Source organism: Sarcophilus harrisii, chromosome 4 (assembly GCF_902635505.1).
Source record: "Sarcophilus harrisii chromosome 4, mSarHar1.11, whole genome shotgun sequence".
NCBI lineage: Eukaryota > Metazoa > Chordata > Mammalia > Dasyuromorphia > Dasyuridae > Sarcophilus > Sarcophilus harrisii.
The window spans coordinates 293,007,927-293,030,832 of NC_045429.1; the positions used below are offsets into that span (position 1 = coordinate 293,007,927).

A 22,906-nucleotide genomic window follows, 5' to 3' on the forward strand; every position below is an offset into this window, starting at 1 on the left:
AGCTAGTTGAGGTATTCCTTACATATTCATTTGCATCTTTTCAGAAAACTCTCATTTTTTTTCATTCTCATCCATATTTTCTTTTTCCTTAAAAAAATGTTTTTAGAATTGCATCCTTCCTTGGCTAAATTTAGCTCATGGAATAATATTATTTCTCTGAAATTTACCCTTTCCAAATCTAGGGTGTTTCTATCTATTATCTTTAGGGAGGTTAGAAAATGTTCTCATATTGGTGAGGATGAGAGAGACTAGCATTTCTTCTTGTTGATTTCTTCATCTTTTGAAGAATGAAGTTATGATTAAGGTAAGTATAAGGTATACTTTCATTTATAAAAAAAAGCACTAGTTTTTTGCTTTTTTTCTGTCTCTCTCACACACACATACACACACACATACATATATTTTTTTTGCTGATTTCAAATATCACTTCAACTTTTGTGTTTTACCCTCTGATTTCATGCTAAGCATGGTTTTATACTACATTTTTTGCCTCATAAAATGATAGGAATATCCACCATTATACTATATAATATTTGAGTAGAAAATGGCCAGGCAATATATTTAGCTTTATTTGAAAAATAAAATCTATTTTCTGTTATTAAGTTTTGTTTTAGGTTTCATAAGTTTGAAATTGTTCTTTCTCAGAGATATAAATTCAAAGATAACTTAGAAAGGACTTATATAGAAATATTAGGATCCAGAATAAGGGCTTTTGAAAAATCTGGTAGAAATTGGGAACAGATTAGATATAGGAGATATAGAAAAATGATTTTTCAGGCTTAAGCATGGGCGACTGGTAGTGCCATTAACATTACAACAGCAAAAACAGGTGTCAGAAGGAAGAGATGATTTTCAGAGGATTCTTTTGAACCTTAGTCTTAACTTCGAGATCAACTTTGTAGCTGGTTGTTATCTTAGAAGAAAAATTTCCTAAAAACATAAAATAAAATTTTCTTTGCTTTTGATTATTTCCTTTTTAAAAAATAACTTTCATTTACTATTCTCATTCTTTGAATGCCAGTTTCTCTATCTACTATGGACCATTTTTATAGCTGGAGAAGAATATTAAAGGGCTCAGAATAAGTCTCATAATCACTAGTTCAATTCAACTCAGTTTTTTTAATTTCAACAAATATAAATTTTTCCACTTTTTACATGGAGAACACAGTTCTCATTAGTGGCAAAGTTGAAACGGTCTCTTCTCAGAGTTCAAGGTACTCTACGTCACATGCCTTCTCAGCCTTCTTTTTCTCTAGATGCTCTCTTTCCCAAAGGTCAGAATATTAATAAAGATGTATTATTATTATTATTATTACCACTGCTTGCCTATTAAAAAACTATTTCCTTACTTCAAATTCACTTTATCCACATGCTCATTGGATGAGTTAAGTACTTTCTTTTTGTCCCCAAATACACAAGTCAACTAATTGTTGATTTTTATTTTGTTAGGATCTTAGTCCTTCATAGAAAAGGGCCCCTTACAATAAAGTAGTATAATTGCAAAGAAGACAAAAGTATCTGAGCCTAAATATGAAATAATTTCTTTTGGTCAAATTAATCAGTACTTTAAAAAATGCAAGGTTAATAGGAACTGATGCTAATTAGCAGAAAGATTAAAGGTTTTCTCTAGGACAATGGACTGCACTCTAAGCAGCCTGTGTTACTTAATTCATCTACAGAGAAATTTTTAGCAAAACTTCAAATGCAGATAATTTGTTTTTTAGATAAATTAAGAGGCCAGACACATGAAGAATCATCTCTAAAGGGTCACAAACCTTATCCCTTTAATTATTTATTTTAAATTCATAATGAAAAGAGCAACTAGGGTTTTTTGACATTGAATTGTGCTCAAAGTTGCAAGTATTTTTGAGAACTTTGGGTGTCAAATTTTATATTTATTAACAGAAGAAAAGGTATGTAAAGCCTGAGAGTCCAGGGATGATTTCCTGATAAAAACTGGTCAATTTGACGAACGGAATAATTTGAGTTTGGCCTTTTTTTGATGTGTAACAAACACAATTTAGAAGTCAGAACAGAGACTGCAGGGCCCACAAGTGGGCTAAGCAACGCACCAATCACGGCGCAGCTCCGCCCTATATATACCGCTGGTCGAAGCCGTTCCTTTCTAGTTCGCATAAATCTAGTTTCCTACTTCTACTTTTGCCCACGTTGTATGATTATGTCGGAAACAGCGCCTGCCGCTTCTTCTGAACCTGGTTCCACGACGGCTACTGCGCCACCTCCAGTACCTGCAGAGAAGGCGCCCACGAAGAAGGCCAAGAAAGGAGGGCGGCCTAAAGCTGTAGGTCCCCCGGTATCAGAGCTTATAACCAAAGCAGTGGCCGCGTCCACTGAACGAAACGGTGTGTCCCTCGCAGCTCTCAAGAAGATCCTTGCTGCCAGTGGCTATGATGTGGAGAAGAACAACAGCCGGATTAAGTTGGGTTTGAAGAGCTTAGTAAGCAAAGGCACCTTGGTGCAGACCAAAGGCACTGGGGCTTCCGGCTCCTTCAGGCTCAACAAGAAAGTGTCTTCAGGTGAAACCAAGAGCAAGGCCAAAAAGTCACCTTCGGTTAAAGCTAAGAAGCCTGCTGCTAAGAAACCTAAGAAAGCTCCTGGGTCAGCAACTGTCAAGAGCGTGAAAACTCCAAAAAAAGCAAAGAAACCCGCAGTGGTTGGAGCCAAAAAAACAGTCAAGAGTCCCAAGACCAGTAAAGCAGCCAAGCCCAAGAAAGTAATCAAGAGTCCAGCTAAGACCAAGGCAGTGAAACCTAAGGCTAAGGTTGCTAAGTCAAAAGCTGTTAAACCTAAGAAGGTGTTGCCCAAAAAGAAATAAATTAGCTGTCAAATTCTTTCTAGAAACCCCCAAAGGCTCTTTTAAGAGCCACCATCAGGCATCTTACGGAGAGCTGCTTAGCACTTACTGGGAAAGAAACTTGCCTCTGAAAATGGGCTGCTAAAAGCATTTTTACTTGCTTGGTGTGACCAAAATTTAGTATTTTGGTATTTTCTGCCTTATGGATGGGTTGGAAGTTTTGAACTTTGAAATTCTAATCTTTTCACTACTAAAATTTCACTACAAAGTTGTTTTTTGTTGGGTGGTTGTTAGGTACTGGTTATAAGCAAATCAACTGAGTAGTGCTTGCTTGAGACAATCTTGAAGTCTATCCAACTATAATAAGCTACTTGTGACTTGACATCTGCAGCTTATTTTTCTAAAGTGCAGTACTGAAGATTGCAAACTGCCGATTTTAGCAATCTGGTTCCTCTAGGATTTAAAGAACTTGCAACTGATTATTCAGGCCTACTTCAAAAAGCATGAAAGACTTGAAGTCAGAGTGATTACCTAGTTACAAATTCTGTTTAGTGACAACTTAAATTTGTTTTGTTTCTGCTTTGTAGAAGACCCTGTCATTTGATTTTTTTTTTTTTTTCATTGTTCTACATATACAGAACTAAGAGGAATTAGCTTTATTTGGAGAGCCCACGATTGATGTGTACTAATATTCCTAGGTTATTAGGTCAAGAAAATTCAAATTACTGAGAAAATGTGGGAAAGTTTGTGTGTTTTGGAGTGGCATCCACTCAAGGTGAAATCAGTTGTAACTGGAAGAGTTACTATCTAGTGGTACAATCCCAATTTACAGGTTAAACTACAAATTAAATACTACAAATATTTTAAAAGTATGTTCTGTGTGCTAGGTACAGGGGGGAAGGAAGATGGAGAGTTCACTTTACTGCTTTTTAGTTATTGGCAATTTAAAAAATTCTAATCTTTAGTCTTTATTTCTGTAAAGAGTGCTTTACACTCACACAATTCCTTTGTGTAGGTAGAGTCACACATTTTATATATTGATGATTTGAAATTGAATTTTTCTATTTTGTTTAGTTTTGTTGGTAATTTTCAGAAAATATAATTTACATGGGTTCTTGCTATTTGATGGAAGATATTTGACTTAAGTTTGTAGGGTTTTTTAAATAAAATGTTACTGCATAAAGTAATGTTTATTTTCTCTGTATTTCATATGCTTTTAAAATGTGTTATTGTGTAGCTAGATCTGTTAAGTAATCGTGGTAGCAACAGATAACCATTTTACCCTGAATTTACTGGAAATTGTGTTTTTCCATCACATTCAAATTCTTGGTTTTAGATAGACTACTTGCCATACCAAGTATAAAAGATGGCTTTGGCTTCCCCAAGAACCAATGAAATCACAAATCTATATTCCCTTCCCCTCCCCCCATAGTAAAATGAATGTTTAAAAATGTCTATGTGCCCTCAAATATTTGTGTGTACAAATATGTATAATGCGCATGTAATATGATCTATTTTGTTTAGTTTTCCTAATATCAAACCAACCCTTCATTCTTCTTATAGATCCAATGTTTCATGGTATATAATCTCCTTATTATGTTGTATTATATATGATCTTTGCTATACGATATTTTTGCACCAATAGAAATATTGGTGTTTGGCAGAGGTTCTTATATTAGGATACATAATCTTATTTTGGTAATAGTATTAATGTGTTTTGATTCCTTGCAATCTTATACATTTTATTTTATGCATTTAAAAACTTGAGAAAGGAACCTTAGATTTCACCATACTACTGTCAATGGCATGACAAAAAAGTTTAAGAAATCCTGGACTATATTTATTTTCTTTTGTTTTATCTCTCCCTTAAGCATCAAAACTACATTTATTTAATGGAATCCTGCTTTTAAATTCAACTGGTCATGGTAAGTAATTTTTCTTTGGAGAGTTTATTTATGGCTTGTTCAATTCTCTCTCTCTCATGGGTTACTTAGATTATTTTTTCTTCTGGGTATTTTATATTATTGTAAATATTTGTCATTTGTGTTAGTGTATAATTTGTAAATGTTTTTTGTAATAGTTTTAAACCCATTTTATAATTTTAGTTATCCAAAATTGTGGGATTAAAAAGTTTTATGATTTTAAGTTATTTCTATTTTGTGTCAAGTTTTTATTATAACTATATTTTTTGAAGTACATTCTCTTTTATGGATGAAAACTAATCCCAGGATCATATTTACTAGTTGTATGAACCCAGGTCTTTTAAGTCATTTAACTTTTGTTTGCCTCAGTTCTTCAGCTATAAATTGGATAATTGCACCTACCTTGTGAGAATCAAATGAGATAATTTGTAAGCAGTTTATAAACTTTAAAGAGCTATATAAATTCTATGTATGATTCTTATGTTCTTTATTGATAATATTTTTATTGTAACAGCAAATTTATATAGTCTAGAGTAATTAATATTTTTTTAATTTCTTACAATGAATTTTGGTAAAAATTCTTTATATAGCTGAGTATGATTTTCTAATCCTTAGTGTGCAGAGCTAACCCTTCTACAATTCTATTCAGATTCTTAACTTTTAAAAATGTCCTAGGTCTGAAAGGATGTATAAAGTTTATCTTTTATATGAGCTTTTTATTTCTCCCTCTTGAGAGGGAATAATTCTATCTTTATCCATGTGTCTTAAGACTTCAGCAGTGGGGAAGAGGATGTCTCTTTTAACCCTATCTATGCTCAAAGAAAAGAAAGGAAACATTTATTTAATGTTTATAAGCACTAGTATTTCATTTTTCTCTTTTTATCTTGCTAACAACCCTGCACAGTACATGATATAATTCCTATTTTATAGTTGAGGAAAATGAGGCAAACAGATTAAGTGACTTGACTAGAGTAACACAGTTAACTTGTCTAAATCCAAATTTGAAGTTTCCAAATTCCAGGTCCAGCACTATATCCACTGTGTCTCCATCTTCCTCAGTGATATCTTGGAGTACAGCATGTGCAGTGAAAAACATTATGCCCAAGAATGTTAAATCCAGAAAATCCAGATGCAGAATGAAGGTAAGCTGTAGAGAGGAGCATTTCAGTAAAGGCTATTTCAGTAAAACCCTTTTCTTTGCCCTACTTCTGTTTTCAAGTAGACTATTGAAAATACATCCCTCAGTGGAGGTTTGTGAGTTGTGAATGTGGTATTACAGAATCCCTTGAATTTAGTGAAGTATTCTAGGCATGACTTTGCCTATAAGTGAAATTTTAAGGGGTTAAGTTCAGAGGGGTGCTATCAAGACTTTGTTTTCTCTTGACACATAATGTTCCCAAAATTATAAAATGTGATTTTTAATTGTTCTTTGGGAATTTCAAAGAGGGCATATGAGGAATTTCAGTGAACATCACCAAACCCTAAAGCTTTTTTTTTTTTTTTTTTTACCTGTGTTTCCCTTTGATTTTGGCCTTGGACTTGTGTTCTATTATCAATGCCCAAGAATAAAAAGAAATAGCATGAGAGTGAACAAGTTCTATTTCTAAGATTACATATCTGGGTTCTTGACATTTCTTATTTTTCTCTACTTCTCTACTTACTTTTTCTTCTACTGTATTGTACCCATTCTTTCCATGTAGTAATTACTTACATATGATGAGAAAAGTATACAATTATTTATTGCAATTATAAGAAATTTCAGGATTCAAATTACACTTAAGTCATATACATTTGAAGTAAATCACAAGTATACTTTAACATTATTCAGCTTGGCACAAATTAAAAATCTTTTAAAAAGTTTACAGCCCTTTCCAGGTGCTTCTCCCTGTATTCAATGTTCTTTTCTAGCTCTGCTTTTAGGTCATCGGGAGATGTGGAAGGATAGAAAACCCTAGTAATATGGATAGTTAAGAAAATCCAGAATTACAAGAATTTGTCACTTTGTCTGTAAACATGATGGAGATGACTACTTTTACTATGTAGAGAAACAAGTCAAATTAACATTTGAAGGAAAATTTTTTTTCTAATTATGTATTCACTATGTATAACCTTCATATTAAACATAAACAATTACAAAAAGAGAGTTCCCAGTGCAAATGACCAGTATAGGTTACCCTAACTTTAACAAACATTAAGTGGCTATTGTATGTTACTTTTGCAAAGATAAAAAATATAGTTCCTCAAAGAGTTTATATTTTAATTTACTTAGTATCTAGAAGATGTATACAGTTAAGTAAATGCAATGTATATACAAAGTCATTTTAAGAGGGAGAGAATATTATCTAATTAGACAAATCGAGAAAGTATTTATATATGAGGTAGCATCCGAGTGCTTGGAGATGTTAGAAGCCTTGCTGAAGGCAGAGAGGGATGAGGGAGTGCATTGTAGATAGGGGGCACAACCTATATAAAGGCACCTAGATGGTAGCCATAATTATGCCATGTACATTTTTTAGTTGGGCATTTTGACTAGAATGGAGAATGCCTGAGAGAAATAAAAAGACTAGAAATGATAACTAAAAAGTAATTTGTAAAAGTTAATTAATGAATAATTTCTTTTGAGACTGAATAAATTCTCCAGAGATTTACTATTTATGGCCCAACATCATAGTAACTCTTATCAAAATTTAGAAATCCTTTGAAACAGACTCTGCTAATCTCTTTATCAAAACTTCAAATTTCAGGTTTAACCTTAATCAGTATCCTATGTTATCTTCAGGGACTTGCTACTGAGGGATAATATAAGTCTAATATTGTGCAGATGAGAGTCTGACACCCACTCAGAGTCTGGATACTTTGATGTGTAAAAGGTGAAAGGATGGTGGTGATAGATGCATAGCATGGATATTACTACCTTCCAGGGCTCTTTCCAGTGGGATTATAGAGGGAAAATTGGCAGCTGAGAATCAGCAGAATGTCCTGACTCTTACTACTTTTTCCTTCAACTGGGTCAGTTAATTGAAAAGAAATGAAAGAAAAGACATCTCTTACTAGTTGCAATAGCATGACCTCTTGTTGCCTTCCTCTTACAATCACTCCAAGTCAACATAGCAGTTCTCTTAAAGATGGTAACATGGTGATTTTTTGGGGGAAAATTAATCTGCTAGTGTGTGGTACAAGTCTGATGAGAATGGAATTAAGGTAGTTAGGAGATTATTGCAAATAATCTAGACATACAGGGATATGCTGTAGAGCCCTGGATAAAAAAATCATACCCACTTTGGTCTCTCCCACTCCTTCCTTGCCATTAGGACTGGAATTTGAGTTTTTAAAAGTCCAGGAAAAATCTTGGAGCTTCAATCACCTTAACATACCGTTGTGTCATAAACTCCAGGTGCATTATCTCCATCCTTGTTAGGATAATTCCCCCTCCTTTTAAGTATTGCCCCATACTTTGATGTCTCCTACTCTTGACCACCTTATTTTGACCCCTATCTTGTCAGGATTAAATTATGATCCTTTCCTGAATTATGGTTTGTCCATCCTCTGTGTCCTTGCCCCCCTTATCTGCCTTTGTTTCCCCTATAAGATTGTATATTCAGGTTATATATTCTGTTTGCAAACCCTAGTTAGCTATGACCCTATATAAGTTCCCTGCCTTGGTTTATCTGTACCAAATACTTTGAACAAGAGTCCCATCCAGTCAGCTAGCTTAAACTCCACATTAAAGATTAAAAAGTAATCTCTGCTGACCTCAGTTTCTCTGGTATCAATGCATCTGGTGGTAGCAGTGGGAATGGAGAGGAAGAATTTAAGCTTAAAGATATTAAAAAGGGAAAATAATAGAACTAGGTGACAGATTGGATAACTGAGGTAAAGGAGAATGTGGTGTTAAAGATGACTCCAGTTAGTGAGCCCAAATGACTGAAAATATTGGTGCCATAGAAAGAAGAAAAAAGATAAGTTTTGGTTATTTTGGAATATCCATGGAAACAGTTCAGTGATCAAGAATAAAGATATAAATTGGGCATTAATCTAGAGGTGATAATGCTATAAGAGAAAATGAACTTCTTGAGAAAGTAAACAATGCATAGTGTAGTAGTAGAAAACATTGGAAAAAGAATCTTGGTGACTTGAACAACTTATTTTGAATGGTTCCCTGGATCTTTCAACATTTCCTGCTCCCAATCTTTGAAAGGGCATTTAGGTGGTATGTAGTGGAGAAAGGAGAGGGCCTGAAGTTAGGAAGAACTGAGTCTTCAGTTTCAATATCTGTAAAATTGGGATAATAAGATCTACTTTACAGGATTGTTGTGAAGATCAAATGAGATATCTGAAAAGGGCTTAACATAATAACTAGCATATAATAAACACTATGTAATTGTTAGCTGTTATTATTGCTGTTATATAGTGGCTATTCAGATCGTCAAGAAATATTTGATTGATAATTTCCCTGTCTCCTTAGAATAATATAGTATAAGTTCTGAGGTATGTTAAGAAAAAATAAAAAAGTGGTATGTGACATCTTTCCTTTGATTCCTTTATATGTCTTTCTCACTTATCTTCAGCTAGGATATAATTCCTGATCAATCCTCCTATGGAAATAAGAAGCCTTGTAATGAGAGACAGGAAAATGAGAGTTATAGTTAATTCTTCCCTACTTAGGGTGTAGAAGCAAAGGTAATAGTTATGCATCTTATTTAATAGCACTTCCATTGCCTAAACCATGCCCATTTCTGTTTGCTGAATCATTTAAAAATGCTAAGTAAATCAATATGTCCTAGGAGTTACTAATCAGCTAGGCAAAAACCATTCCCCTTTTTCCGACTTACTTGACATATTCCTTTTCTTCCAAATGATGACAACTGTGGTGATAATGATGATGCTAACAATGATCCCAGTGGAGATCCCAGTAGCCAGGGTGACAGACAGTGGACCATGTTCTGAAACAGGATAGGGAGGTTAGGGGCCCATGATTCCACTATTCCATCTCCCCACCCTCTTACCCCCCAAATCAAAGCATTCTTCTGGGTCCTACAACCCAGACAAATAACCTCTTTTTTTCCCCATAAAGAAAAATTCTCTTTTCTGCATTATTCATTCTGGTCCATACCCCAAGACATAATGAAGGGTTGATCAGTCCCATGTGTTCTATTTGGTAGGCATATCTCTGTTCTTCTCCTGGGGTGATATCCACAGCTGTCCAGACCTGGAAGGTTTCATCTTCACTGGGATAGATGTCCCCAAGCTGAATTCCTTGGTTCAGTTGCTTCCCATCCCATAACCAGCTCAGTGTGATGGTCATTGGGGAGAAATTGAGGGCTTGGCATCTCAAGAGTGATAGTACCTTTGTGAGTGGCATGTCTGGTCACTCTCACCAATGGGGTCACTGAAAGTACAGTTAAAAGAAAAAGGTGAGTAGCCTCTCTCAATGCATTTCCAGGGAGATTGAAGTTTTCAGTTCATTTCAGTTCAGTTCAGTTCTATGACTAGTCATAGAAAGAGATTGGCTTCAAACAAATATACTAACTTTACCAGTAGATTAAATATGTATGTGTATGTGCGCATACACATATCTATCTGGAGAGAGAGAATATGGAAGAAACTCTGAGCATTATACCTTTCTTATTCAGGATTTCACTTCCAATCTCTTAAGTATTCTTGTAGGTACTCAGGGAAGTCACTTTCTAGGTAAGCTCTATGTTGCTTTGCTCTGATCTTGTTCATCTCCAGTTCCTGCTTTGTGGCCTGGGATTTTGACTGAACTGCTGTCCAGTTCATTATCTCTTGATGGAAGAGGAGATAGTCTTGATCATCATAGCCATAGTTCCAGAAACTTCTGGTTCTGTTGTCTTCCATCAGGAGCTCACAGCTGAAGATGACCTATAGTATATGAGAACTTGATAACCCAGACCAGTTATGAAAGCTGAAATGTTTTCTGGTAAATTTTTCCCTAAACCTCAAAGACTTTGTCATATATACATAAATATATATATATATATATATATATTTGTAAAATACATATATGTATGTAAAAATATATATGTATGTAAAATATATATATGTAAAAATATATATATGTAAAATATATAAAAATACACATGTGTACACAAAAATATGCATATGTGTACATACATAATTCAGGAGCTATTCTAGCTAATAGGACTAGTCAGATCATGGTGCTAATTTCATTAAGTTTATAGGTTTCATTCTTAGATGACCATTACAATCAGACAACAGATGCCAAGGACAGATATTGCACATTCATATTGGGTATTGATACAAAGTGATTTCCTTGCTTCGTGACAAGGAAAAATGACTATTGATGTAAATCACTACTGAAAAACTACTATGATAACTTGGAAGTAGGAAATAAAATATCTCTGATCCAGAAATATTGCAAGTTTTTCTTTTAATTTATGTGATCCTGGACAAGTAGGTTAAGCTTTCTAGTCCTATTTCCTTATTTATAAATTGCACTATATGTTCTTCAAGGTCCCTTATAGCTCTAATGTTCTAACATGCTACCTTACCCATCCTGGACAATCTCTGGGCTAGAGCTCTAGAGGCATTTTCTTATTCTGCTGTCCTTCTGAAGTATCCTAATCGGTATGTGAATACATGCAAATTCACCGAAATCACTTTATCTAGCCAGCCTTAGACCATATTTCATATTCTTTCCAACTATCTAACCTGAGCATAAAGCAACCATTTCTTTTCACCATTTGCTTTGGGAACAGTAATCAAATGAATAGCATCATTGCTTCTGTAAAGGGAATGGCAGTTGATTATCCAATGGTTTTATTCATGATGTCTGTATCTCCCAGAACAAAACCTCCTCTGGTCACTACTCTCCTACTTATGCTCCCTTGAGGGAAGGGATTGTATTGGATTTATTTTTGCATATGACCTGATGCATCACAGGATTTAATAAGTGCTTATTCATTCATTCATTCATTCTATATATAGTAATTGGAAGTTTCTATTGCTGTGCCTATGTCAGAATAGAAGGGGCATTAATCACCAAGACTACTTTGTGTTACTTTCCTTATCCTCTTAGACCCAAATCCATCTATTCCAGTTCCAAATTCTTAGGGAGGGTAATGAAAGGAAAAGTTATACTATTGTAAAACACTTCAAATGCTTACTCTTACCTTGACTGTGATTGTCCATTATGATCAACAAAGAAAATGTGATCCCATCCTTTCAGGCTTTGTGTAAGTCTCATCCAAAACTTATCTTTCTTCTGCATCCATGGATCCTGGAGTTTTGCCTTTTGGCTTTCATGATCATAGTATACAAATAAATGTCATCCACATAGCCGGGCCACAAATGAAGAGAGTCATAAAGAGAAACTGAAGAGAATGAGAATCTTGAAAATTATAAAGACACTGAATTAGGTACTTGGCAGAGAAGGAGTGAACATAATAGCTCCAAATTAGCTGCTCCTCAGATCCTTTAACCAGTGGAAAATCATATGTCCTCTGTTACTAGGTGAAATCCACTGAGAACAAAGGTGGAGGCAATGACCTTTTTCTAGAACTATACATTTTAGTTTGAAAATAAAGAAGATGGAACTAAGGAAAGAAAATATACCCAGAATCTGTTAAAACTCTTCCAAAATATTGTGTGACTTTGGATTTCTCTGGGTCTTGTTTTCCTCCTCTGTAAAAACAAGGACTAGTACAAAATTGCCTGAAAAATCCATTCTCATTCCAAATCAATGATCCTATTATGTAAAGCCTCATAGTTTTTTTTGTTTTTTTCTCTTTTTCAGGATCAAATGAGATATTCACATATCTCATCTCATAAACACTAGGGCAGTACTAGGAGGACAGAGTTGAGAAGAAAACAAATACTAGCTACAGGATAAATCCCGTAGGGAGCTAAGAAACAAGGAAATCTAAACAAGGCAGAAAAGTTTAAAAGACATTAAAACTTCTTTCTCCTATTTCCTATTCTATAGGGAAAAGGGGTGAGAATAAGGATGACAGTAGAAATAGAACCAACACACTTCTTCATTCTTCCCATTGACCCACCCCACTTGCTGACCACTACCGTTAGACTCACGAGATGGTCCCTCCTGTTGGACCACTACCCTTAGGAAGAGCAGAAGAGCCAGTTGAGATAGTGTCCTCATTGCAATCCTGAGCCTGCTGGGTATTTCCAAGTCACAGGAATGCCCCTTTCTTTGCTTTTCCTGCTTCTGCTGGCTCCGAAATCCTACTTTACAGGGCTTTATCTAAGAAGCTTAAGGTGTTTTATTTCAGGTCTTAGAGGACATTCCTTTTCAGAATGTTCCCCATCCCATGTTTTACTGAAATGATTGGTACACTGAACAAAGAGGATGGAATCTTTGTCCTATTCCCAGAGGAAAACACAGGAGCTGTACTATGAGTTCTGGGAGGGAGCTGAGATATTTCAAAATGCAATGGCATTGGAATCCAGACTGAGTACTAATACTGAATACCCCATCAAGCATTCGCCTTAATTGAGGATTGAACCACATTATGGATGATTCCTAGTCATAGTAATAGTTAGTCATAAGTAAAAACTTTATATTAATATGACCAAAATATATTCTAGAATCTAGGGGCCAGAACTGACTACAGCTGAAGTATAAATTTTTCTGTTGAATAGTCAGTCTTGCCAATAAATAGCTTTAATGCAGCAAATTAAGTATAGCCTTCTTTCTTGATTTAAAAACAGAAATCTTGATTAAAGGTGATCTAGAATCATAGAATCCTCTAGAAGGTTCTTAAAACACTATTTACTTCATTTCTATAGATGAAAAATCGCAAGTCTATGAAGATTAAGTGCTTTGGCCAAAGTCCCACAGGTAGCAAGAAGTAGCATTTGAACCCACATCCTTCGACTCCTGATCATTGTTCTATGTTCCCATTCCCTTATATCTAGAGATACCACTATTAAGCATATATCTCCTTGTCATACCCAGGAAGTCCCATATAAGCCAACATACTCATAATAAACCATTTGTGGTAGCAAAGAACTAGAAACAAAGTTGATTGATGCTCATCAAATAATCAGTTATGTGGAATTCTTCATGATCCCATTGTGGGTTTTCTTGGTAATGCGACTGGAGTAATTTACCATCTCCTTCCCCAGCTCATTTAACAGATTAGGAAACTAAGGCAAACAGGATTAAGTGAATTGGTCACAGTAAGTGTTCAAGGTAAAATTTGAACTGTTTTCTGGTTTCCACAACCAGCATTCTATCCCGTGTAATTAACTCAGCTGCCCCATTTACTTAGAGGGACTCAAAATGTTAAAAATGTTAACCCTTTCAACCCTAACAACTCTCTTAAGATCCATTTTACAAAAAAAAGGGGGGGGGAGGGGCGGCAATTATCTTCTGAGAAAGGAATTTTTCATATATAAAAAATGTTATACAGGATTTAGAACCGGAAAGAACTTTTGGCTTCTAGTTCAATTCTCCGTGAGCAAACAAATGTAGATGAAGACTAGTTAAAAGTTAAATGAATTAGGAACTAAGCATTTAGAATCAAGACACTGGATACTCTTAGTTCACATCTTTTCCCAGTCAGTGGAAGTAATTTCAGTTGAGTTTAGCCCTTACCTAAATTTCTGACAGTCTTGAGTGGTCTTGTTATTTGGATCCAATTCACCCGAACTGGGCAGACATTTAAAAATGAATTTGAAGATTGAGACTGCAAAGCAAAATAACATGACTACCTGCTGAGGTTCTACATATAAATTTTAAAATTCCAAAGGCTTTGTCTGCAACAAGTTTTTATATATGTAAGTAAATTTTGCATGTATTCTTACGTTCATATTTTTAGTCGCAGTTTCGGATTCCTTTCCTATTCCACCGCGCTCCTCTCTCTCGCCATAGGTAAAGATTAATTTGAGAAAAGCTGTTTTAGTCACAAGGCCAACGTGAGAGTGGAGAGCCTAATAGTTGTTGCGAAAGCAATTGGCCAAAAGCAGTTGTCCCTGAACCAGTCTGTGGCAAAGTTTGAAAAAAGCAAGCAAACGAAAGACAATGCAAATAATAACATTCAAACCAAAGGGCGTTACAGTTATCTAGGGAAACTATAGGTGGCTCTGAAAAGAGCCTTTAGGTACGGCTTTTCAAAGACTGCTCATAGTTTAAGCCCTCTCCCCGCGGATACGGCGAGCTAGCTGGATGTCCTTGGGCATGATGGTGACCCGCTTGGCGTGGATGGCGCACAGATTGGTGTCCTCGAACAGCCCCACAAGGTAGGCTTCGCTCGCCTCCTGCAGAGCCATCACGGCTGAGCTCTGGAAGCGAAGGTCAGTCTTGAAGTCCTGAGCAATCTCACGCACCAGCCGCTGGAAGGGCAACTTGCGGATCAACAGTTCGGTTGACTTTTGATAGCGGCGGATCTCCCGCAGGGCCACGGTACCGGGCCGGTAACGGTGAGGCTTCTTCACACCGCCAGTAGCTGGTGCGCTCTTACGAGCTGCTTTTGTAGCCAGCTGCTTTCTGGGAGCTTTACCGCCAGTAGACTTCCGCGCAGTTTGCTTAGTACGAGCCATTTCCAGTAAAATAGAAAAACCAAACCACTGACTGAAGGAAAAGAATGTCACTTTATTTATAGACAAAGTCCTCTTCTGATTGGGCTGGAGCATATTCAAAAATCCCGCCTTGATGCGGGATTGGTCCATGATTGAGTTTGCAACTGAAGGCAACCAACCGTTTTCAGATTTTTGGTCCCTTTTGTTCCTTCTCTGAAAATGGCACTTTTTGAAACACTGACAAAATTCTAGTTGAACCGATATTATTTTAAGTACTATTTGAAGTTTAAAAGCACAATTTGAATAATGAAGCAACATTTATAGCAATGACCAAAAGAGGAATGTAGACTCTGTGAGATAAAAAAAAAAATCGCCATACAGTAAACTAACCAATCAAAGTATAGTATTGCAATCTCTTTATTTGCATATGTTTTGACTACGTAGTATAACTACTGTGAATTTGTTCCAACCAGAGATTAGGAAATGCGATACTATAGTATGAATCCTAAATAATCTAATTAATACTTACCTGTAATTGCCGATCTCCCCTCTTCCAGTCCTCCTTCCCTCCTCAATCTATTTCTATTAAATCTGTTGCTAAGGCATTTTTTCCTTCTGTAGCATCTCTCCCAGCTGCCCCATCTTATCTCCCTCTGATTCTATGATACAGTAACCTATATCATACTACTGCTGGTTTGTCTACCTACCAGATTCTCTCTAGTTCAGTAGGGAGCTCCTGTACTCAGCTAAGGATTTTTAAGCACAGGTCTGACCAAGTCCCCAGCTGACACCAGCACCTTCCCTTTCTCCACCTAATTGAGGAAGATTCAAGATAAATACATCAAGAATAGGTCATTCCAGACTAGTCTTATTTCTTTTTTCGAACAAGATAATGGTGATAGGTAAATCAGAATATTGTTTTTCTTCAAAATTAGAAAATCATATTTAATATCTCATTTCTGTTTTAGAAAAAAAAATAGTGATCAGCTATTTTGGAAATCAATTTAGAAAAAAGATCTTTTCAGTGAAATCCTACAGTTATCAGTGGCTAGCCTCATCTTGTTTAACAAATAAGCTATTGGAAATAATTGTAATCAATTAAATTGGAAATATTCAACAGAGGTGGTGGTGGTGGTGGTGGTGGGGGGGGGGGCAGCTAGTTTGTACAGTGGAATAGAGTACCAGCCCTTTAGTCAGGAGGACCTGAGTTCAAATTTGGCTTTAGACACGTCCTAGCTGTGTGACTTTAGGCAAGTCACTTAACCCCAATTGCCTCAGCAAAACATACATACGTGTGTGTATTCAATAGAGGAAAGGAACTAGAATTAAGGAGATCAAGAAAGGTTTCATGTAAAAGCTGGGACTTGGAGAAAGCCAGGAGGCAGAGATGAAGGCAGAGGGCTCTCCAAGTATGAGGAACAACCATTGAAAATGTCCATATTTAGAATTTAATATCTTGTTCAAAGAATAGCACAGAGACTAATGTATTGAAGAATGGGATAATAGAAGACTAAAACACCAGGGGGAAGGGCCGGTGATGAAGGATTATGAACAACAAACAGAAATTTATATTTGATTCTGGAGGTGAGAGGAAGCCATTATAATTTACTGAATTTGAGGTGGAAGTTTGACAAGGTCAGGCTTATAAACATGTTTAGGTAGATCACTTTGATAGCTGAGTAGAGAATGGACTGGTGTGAGAAAAGATTTATGGTATGCATTTACCAACCAGAAGACTATTACAATAGTCCAAGCATGAAGTAATGAAGGCCTATACAAGGGTAGTGGAGTGTCAGAGGAGACAAAGGTGTGCATATGGGAGAGCTGTTAAAAAGATAAAATCAATAGACTTTGGCAAAATATTGGATATGGGAGTTAAGAATGGAGGATGATAGTTAAATTTTGAGCCAGGGTGACTGAGAGAATGATGGTTCCCTTGAGAATGGAATAATAGAAAATTTTGGAAGGAAAATCAGATGGAGGAAAAAAGATGAGTTCCATTTTGAACATGCTGAGTTTAAGGTATTAATGAGATATCTAGTTTGAGATGTCAAATATGTAACTGGAAATACAAGATTGAAAATCACCAGATTAGGGCTTTGAACTCAAGTCTTCTGATTTGAAATCCAAAGCTCTGAGCTTTCTTCAGAGTTTACTTGATTATCCCATCTGGTTGGAGATAATTAGCTTCTTTAGAATTATGACTGGTGTTTAAAAAGGAAAGTGTAGGATCAAATCCAGGTTTAAATTTGGAAAGGTACTGACCCTAGACATTGTCTTAGGCGGCAAAAAGCAAAAAAGCAAAACCAAACCAAACCAAATCCTGATTTGAGAGATCAGACTTAACTTACCTTGGAAGAAAGTGAACATTGGATTGAAGTCCTGAAGTCCTGTTTCAATCTGAATTCCCTATAAGGTATATAAAAGAGAAGACCAACAAAGTAAACTGACAACACAAACTTTCAAGAAAACTTTGATACCCTCTCAGTTAATAATAAAGGTGTTGGTCTGTACTGACCCTAGAATTCACAGAGATACACACATACATACACATATGTGGGAAAATGCCTCCTTACATTTAGACAATGAGCAATTATGTTTTGAAATGAAGAGTTCTTTCACTGAAGGCCCCCCTCACATGATCCAGCAGATGATGTTCACTCTGGGGGTAGCTCTCCAAGGAATAAAGATTTTCTCATATTGCTTACTGCTCCCATCTCAGTGTAAGACTTGGGGAAAATTTCTAAAATAAAGCTTAGATTTGGTTCATATCCAGGTTCTCCCTCAAAAGTAATGAGATCATGTTTAGAAAATACATTTAATGTACAAAATAAGGACAGCTATTTATTTCCTCTACCACAAAAATGTTTAAAACACAAAAAAATTTATATGTATTCTTTGGAACCTGACACACATTATGATCTCCTTAGGAGATTTATATTTTAAACATTAATATGAAATATTTTTGAGAACTGACACGTTTCATTATCAATTCAGATTTGTGCTGTTAGAGCAATTCAATGAAGGTTATCTTTTGGCAACCAATGTTCTGGTTTGGATTTTCTTAGTCCTTTCATCTGAATTATCCCCCTAGTAGTAATTGTCTACTTTGAGAATGAAATAGCCCAGGCAATAAAATTCAAGACAGCCATGGTGGCTCATAATTTAGAGACAATTTATTTTACTGGCCTAGATGGTCTGCATGGCCAGGACAGACCTCCGGTAGGATTCCATAAGATTCCGTGTTGAACTGAAGTAGGGACAACCGTATAAGCATTCTTGTTCATCCATGCTGTCACATTTTGGTATTAAACAGTGACTCAACTTTACAGGATGAAAAATACAATGGCAGATGTTTGACATAGTTTATAGATCAGGGTTATCGAACAGATACCCCTCATTGTTGATAAGGCACTTTGAAGTGAAAAACACCTTCTTTAATCTAGCTAAGAAGACATTTCTCTGCAAGCCCAAGGCCCTTTGACCTAAGATTGAGGGAGGAGAGGGGAGGCCAGTCCTTTGTCCATTTCAAGAAGATATGATCACTTTCTGCAACTTTGGTCCAGACCCAGGGAATTCCCAGATTCTCAGTCTGATGAAGCTGTTGTCATAGCCAGGAATATCCATCTCAGGATTAATGTTTGGCCACCTGTGTTCAGGAAAAGAAATGCAAAATAGGGTCTCAAAATTTAGTCTCTGATCTAAACATACTTAAGTTTTCACTATTACATGTGAGAAGCTGCCATAGCTACTGGTAATATCACTCCTTACTCCCTCCCTCCACAGGAAGTCTTAGGGAATATTAATGACATACACAACAAATAGGAAGAAAGATAAAAATGTGTCATTCCTTAAAAAAAAAAAAAATAGAACCTTGTAGAGGGCTGAAACTCTTGAGTCAATGCACTGAGGTAAGGACTGCTGAGCACTTGAGGCTAACTACCCATTGGACAATACTCTATGGGTATGTGCTTGGAAAATGGTCCTTTCCACTATCCTGTGCTGGCTCAATAATTGGTGTATACAGAGGATTATAGGAGGGATGAGGGGTGGAGTAAGACTGGCTAGGGTCACACTTTTTCAGTGGATGAAGAAGGCGCTTGTGGAGGTTCTCTTCCATCCCCTTCACTTCTACCCCTAAAGACCAAGAATAAAGAACAAGGACTTTTGCTTATTCTGATTCCGGATGATTCTGAGGTATGTGGGATGCTAGTGCAGTCATCACATTTGGCGCCCGAACGAGGGGCCTGAGGACCCTAACTTCACTTAAGAAGTCTCCCGTGACCAGGAAATATGGTGAGTGTTTTAATAGACAAACAGGAAATTTACTTTTTAAAGGGCTAAACTAGTAACCTTTTCTAGCTGCAATGGGGCAGATATTAGGAAAATTCTCCCCCAACTCCAGCCCCACCCCCAACCCCACCCCAAAGGAGATCTGCAGGAAGCATACTCAGACTGATAAAGAGATAGGGCTTAATTATGACTTGTATGCAGATTGATGGATTCCTGGATACATTAGAACATATGTCCCTTTGGTTCTTTGAGGAAGAAGAGATAAGCCTAAATAATTGGAAACTTGTAAGAGATCAACTATGCGATATTATAATGATAATGGTTCCCAGTCACTTTCCAAAGAAACACTATATATATATATATATATATATTGTATTATGTTGTGTGTGTGTGTATATATATATATATATATATATATATATATATATACACACACACAACATAATACAATTGGCCTTAAAAAATCCTGCAAGTTATAGAAAAAAGGTTTCCAGAACAGCCAGATGAGGAAGTATGAGGAAAATGAAGAGAGCAAAGGAGGGATTAAAAGTGATATCACCAGAGGGCATGGGGAGTTAAGTGAGAATGAAGGGCGTGGTGATTCTCCATCTCACAGAGCAGCTTCAACCCCACTTAAACCAGAACTGGTTCTTGACATTTCCCATCAACTTCACCTTCTGGGGATGGAGGGGGGGAGGAGTAGTGGGAGGGGCAGTGACACCACCAGCATCTTCTCCCCACAAATCACCCCTTCCTAAGACTAGATAGCAAAAGGCAGTATTTAAGCCACCAAAGAAGGCCAGAATTTAAGTGATTTGCAACTGGAAATGTATCCAGTCATTCAGGAGTTTGACTCTCCAGGTCAAGAAAGTAGAAGATACACTCCTTTTGATATAGAAATCCTCAAAGACCTGAAAAAGGCTTGCACTCTTTATGGGGCTACATCAGCTTATGTTAAGATGTTATTACAGAATTTGGCTTTTGAAGTCTTAACCTCTAGGGACTGGAAATCTATAGCAAGGACATGCTTAGAAGCTGGACAAAACTTGTTGTGGGTTTCTGAATATAGTGAGCTCTGTAGGATACAAGCCCAATGAAATAGTCATAGTGGACTAAATCCTCCAATCACCTGTGACCAACTAAGAGGTGTAGGTTCTTATGCAGAAATTTCAGTACAGATTAATTATCCCTTAGCAGCTTATGGGCAAAATTGCTGCTGCTGCTGCTATTAAAGCATGAACTTCGCTTCCTAATAAAAACAAGGGGAAGCCTTCACAAAAATAACACAAGGGCCAAATGAATCCTTTGTTGATTTTGTGGGACATCTGCAGACTGCTGTCGTACGAACTAATGGTGAAAATGCAGTAACAGACATTATGATAAGGCAACTTGCTAAAACTGCTAATGAGGTTTGTAGAATAATTATACTAGGACTGCACAAGGATGCTCCTTTAGAGGAGATCATAAGATGCTGTACCACAGTGGGCACAGATGCCTTTTATAGCCAGGCTAATGATGCAGACTTCCCAAAATGCAAACATGGGAAGACAGGGTTCTTTCTGGGAAGAGACTTCCAGAGAGACTTGTCAATTCAATGTGGTAAAGTAGGGCATCTGAAAGCTCAATGTTGGCATAGAGACAGAATGAGAAAACAGGGTGAGAGAACAAGACCCAAAACCCCATGTCCAAAATGCAACAAGGCTTCCATTGGGCCTCAGAATGTAGACTGATTCAGGGAAATGGGATTAGGGGTTCAGCCCCAGGGCCCAAAACAAAAAAATACATGGGGCATGATGGCAGCCAATGCTACACCCAAAGAGTGCCTAGAAGTCTAGTATCCAGACATGACCAATCAGCCAGGAAGCAACCTGATGGGAGAAAGGGATTACAATTGGGGAAAATAGAGTTGTATGCAGCTGGGACAACTGAGATACCCCCTAGAGAAGTTAAATCTGTTCCTCTCCAGCCTATGGCTCCCTTGCCTCCAGACACAATAGGCTTGACCATTTCACCTCCTGAGAGTACGTACAAAAAAAAACAGTGTCCATCCACACACTGATGTAGGAAAATGGGGAATATATAGATAATATCCCAGTCACTAATATAGATAGACAATGTGTGACTTACCACCCAAGAGAAGTAGTAGCATCAGGTTTACTCATACAGAATCCTAATAAGAAATCTGGTGAAAGGCACCCAGATTCTGACTCCAAGCAACAAAATCCAGGAATATACTAGACAGCAGCTGTGACAGCTGACTGACCTATGCTCACTATCTATATAAATGGCATACTACCAGAAGGATTGGTAGACACAGGTGCAGATCATACAATCATTAGAGGTGCCAACTGGCCTAATCACTGGCCAAAGATTAAGACAGACATCTACATGTGTGACATAGGGGGATCAATAGCAGCTGAAGTTAGTGTTACCCCTTTCAGATGGATATTTGAAGGTGAAACAGGAGTTTTTACTCCTTTTATAGTTGAAAAAATCCCCATCAATCTGTGGAGAAGAGACATTTTACAACAATTAGATTAAAAATGAGTACCTCAGTTTTTTAAGCAGGATTGCTGTTGAAGGCCTCCCAGCACTTTCACCTGTTCCTATCCAATGGAAAACTGATACACCAGTGTGGATAGAACAGTGGCCCTTAGGTAGCAATAAAATTCAGGCCTTATTAGATATAGTACAGGAGCAACTTGACCAAGGATACTTACAACCTTCTCTAAGTCCTTGAAATTACCCAGTATTTGTTGTAAGAAAGAAATCTGGAAAATGGAGGATGTTGACTGATTTAAAAAAGGTAAATGAATAGATGGAAACTATGGAAACTCTTCAGCCTGGGCTTACATCTCCTACTCAATTACCTAGAGAATGGCCTCTTTGGGTTATAGACATTAAGGACTGTTTCTAATCTATCCCTCTAGATAAGGAGGATATGAAAAGATTTGCCTTTTCAATGCCTAGCGTTAACTTAGGTATGAATATGGACATGATATGAATGGACAGTTTTGCCACAGGGAATGAAAAACAGCCCTACTATGTGTCAAATGTATGTTGCTGATGCTCTTACTCTAGTAAGAAAAGCATTTCCAAAAGTAATGTTATTGCATTACCTGGATGATATATTGGGATGTGTACCTGAGGAACAAATGTTAGACGCATGTCTACAAAAGACCATGGAAACACTAACATACTACAAATTGCATGTAGCTCCAGAGAAAATTCAAAGACATGCTCCTTTTCAATATTTAGGATATGAAGTATATCCTAAGGTGCTCACAGTACAAAAACTTTCCTTAAGAACAGAAAAGTTAAACACCTTAAATGATTTTCAGAAATTGATAGGAGA

At 36.7% G+C, this 22,906-nt stretch overlaps 2 protein-coding genes and 1 pseudogene across 2 annotated transcripts; 1 reads left to right on the forward strand and 2 right to left on the reverse strand.

The window, feature by feature from the left end:
• The first annotated feature begins 506 nt into the window (after positions 1-506).
• On the forward strand, positions 507-7,990 carry LOC105750416 (histone H1.4-like). Its single transcript, XM_023502711.2, has one exon. It carries the CDS (start codon positions 2,003-2,005, stop codon positions 2,834-2,836), a length of 834 nt encoding a protein of 277 aa, XP_023358479.1. The 5' UTR covers positions 507-2,002; the 3' UTR covers positions 2,837-7,990.
• On the reverse strand, positions 5,409-12,944 carry LOC111720572 (annotated as a pseudogene).
• A 1,868-nt stretch (positions 12,945-14,812) lies between these two features.
• On the reverse strand, positions 14,813-15,326 carry LOC105750415 (histone H3). Its single transcript, XM_023502709.2, has one exon. The coding sequence runs from the start codon at positions 15,277-15,279 to the stop codon at positions 14,869-14,871; it is 411 nt and encodes a 136-aa protein (XP_023358477.2). The 5' UTR covers positions 15,280-15,326; the 3' UTR covers positions 14,813-14,868.
• Between the last annotated feature and the right edge of the window lie 7,580 nt (positions 15,327-22,906).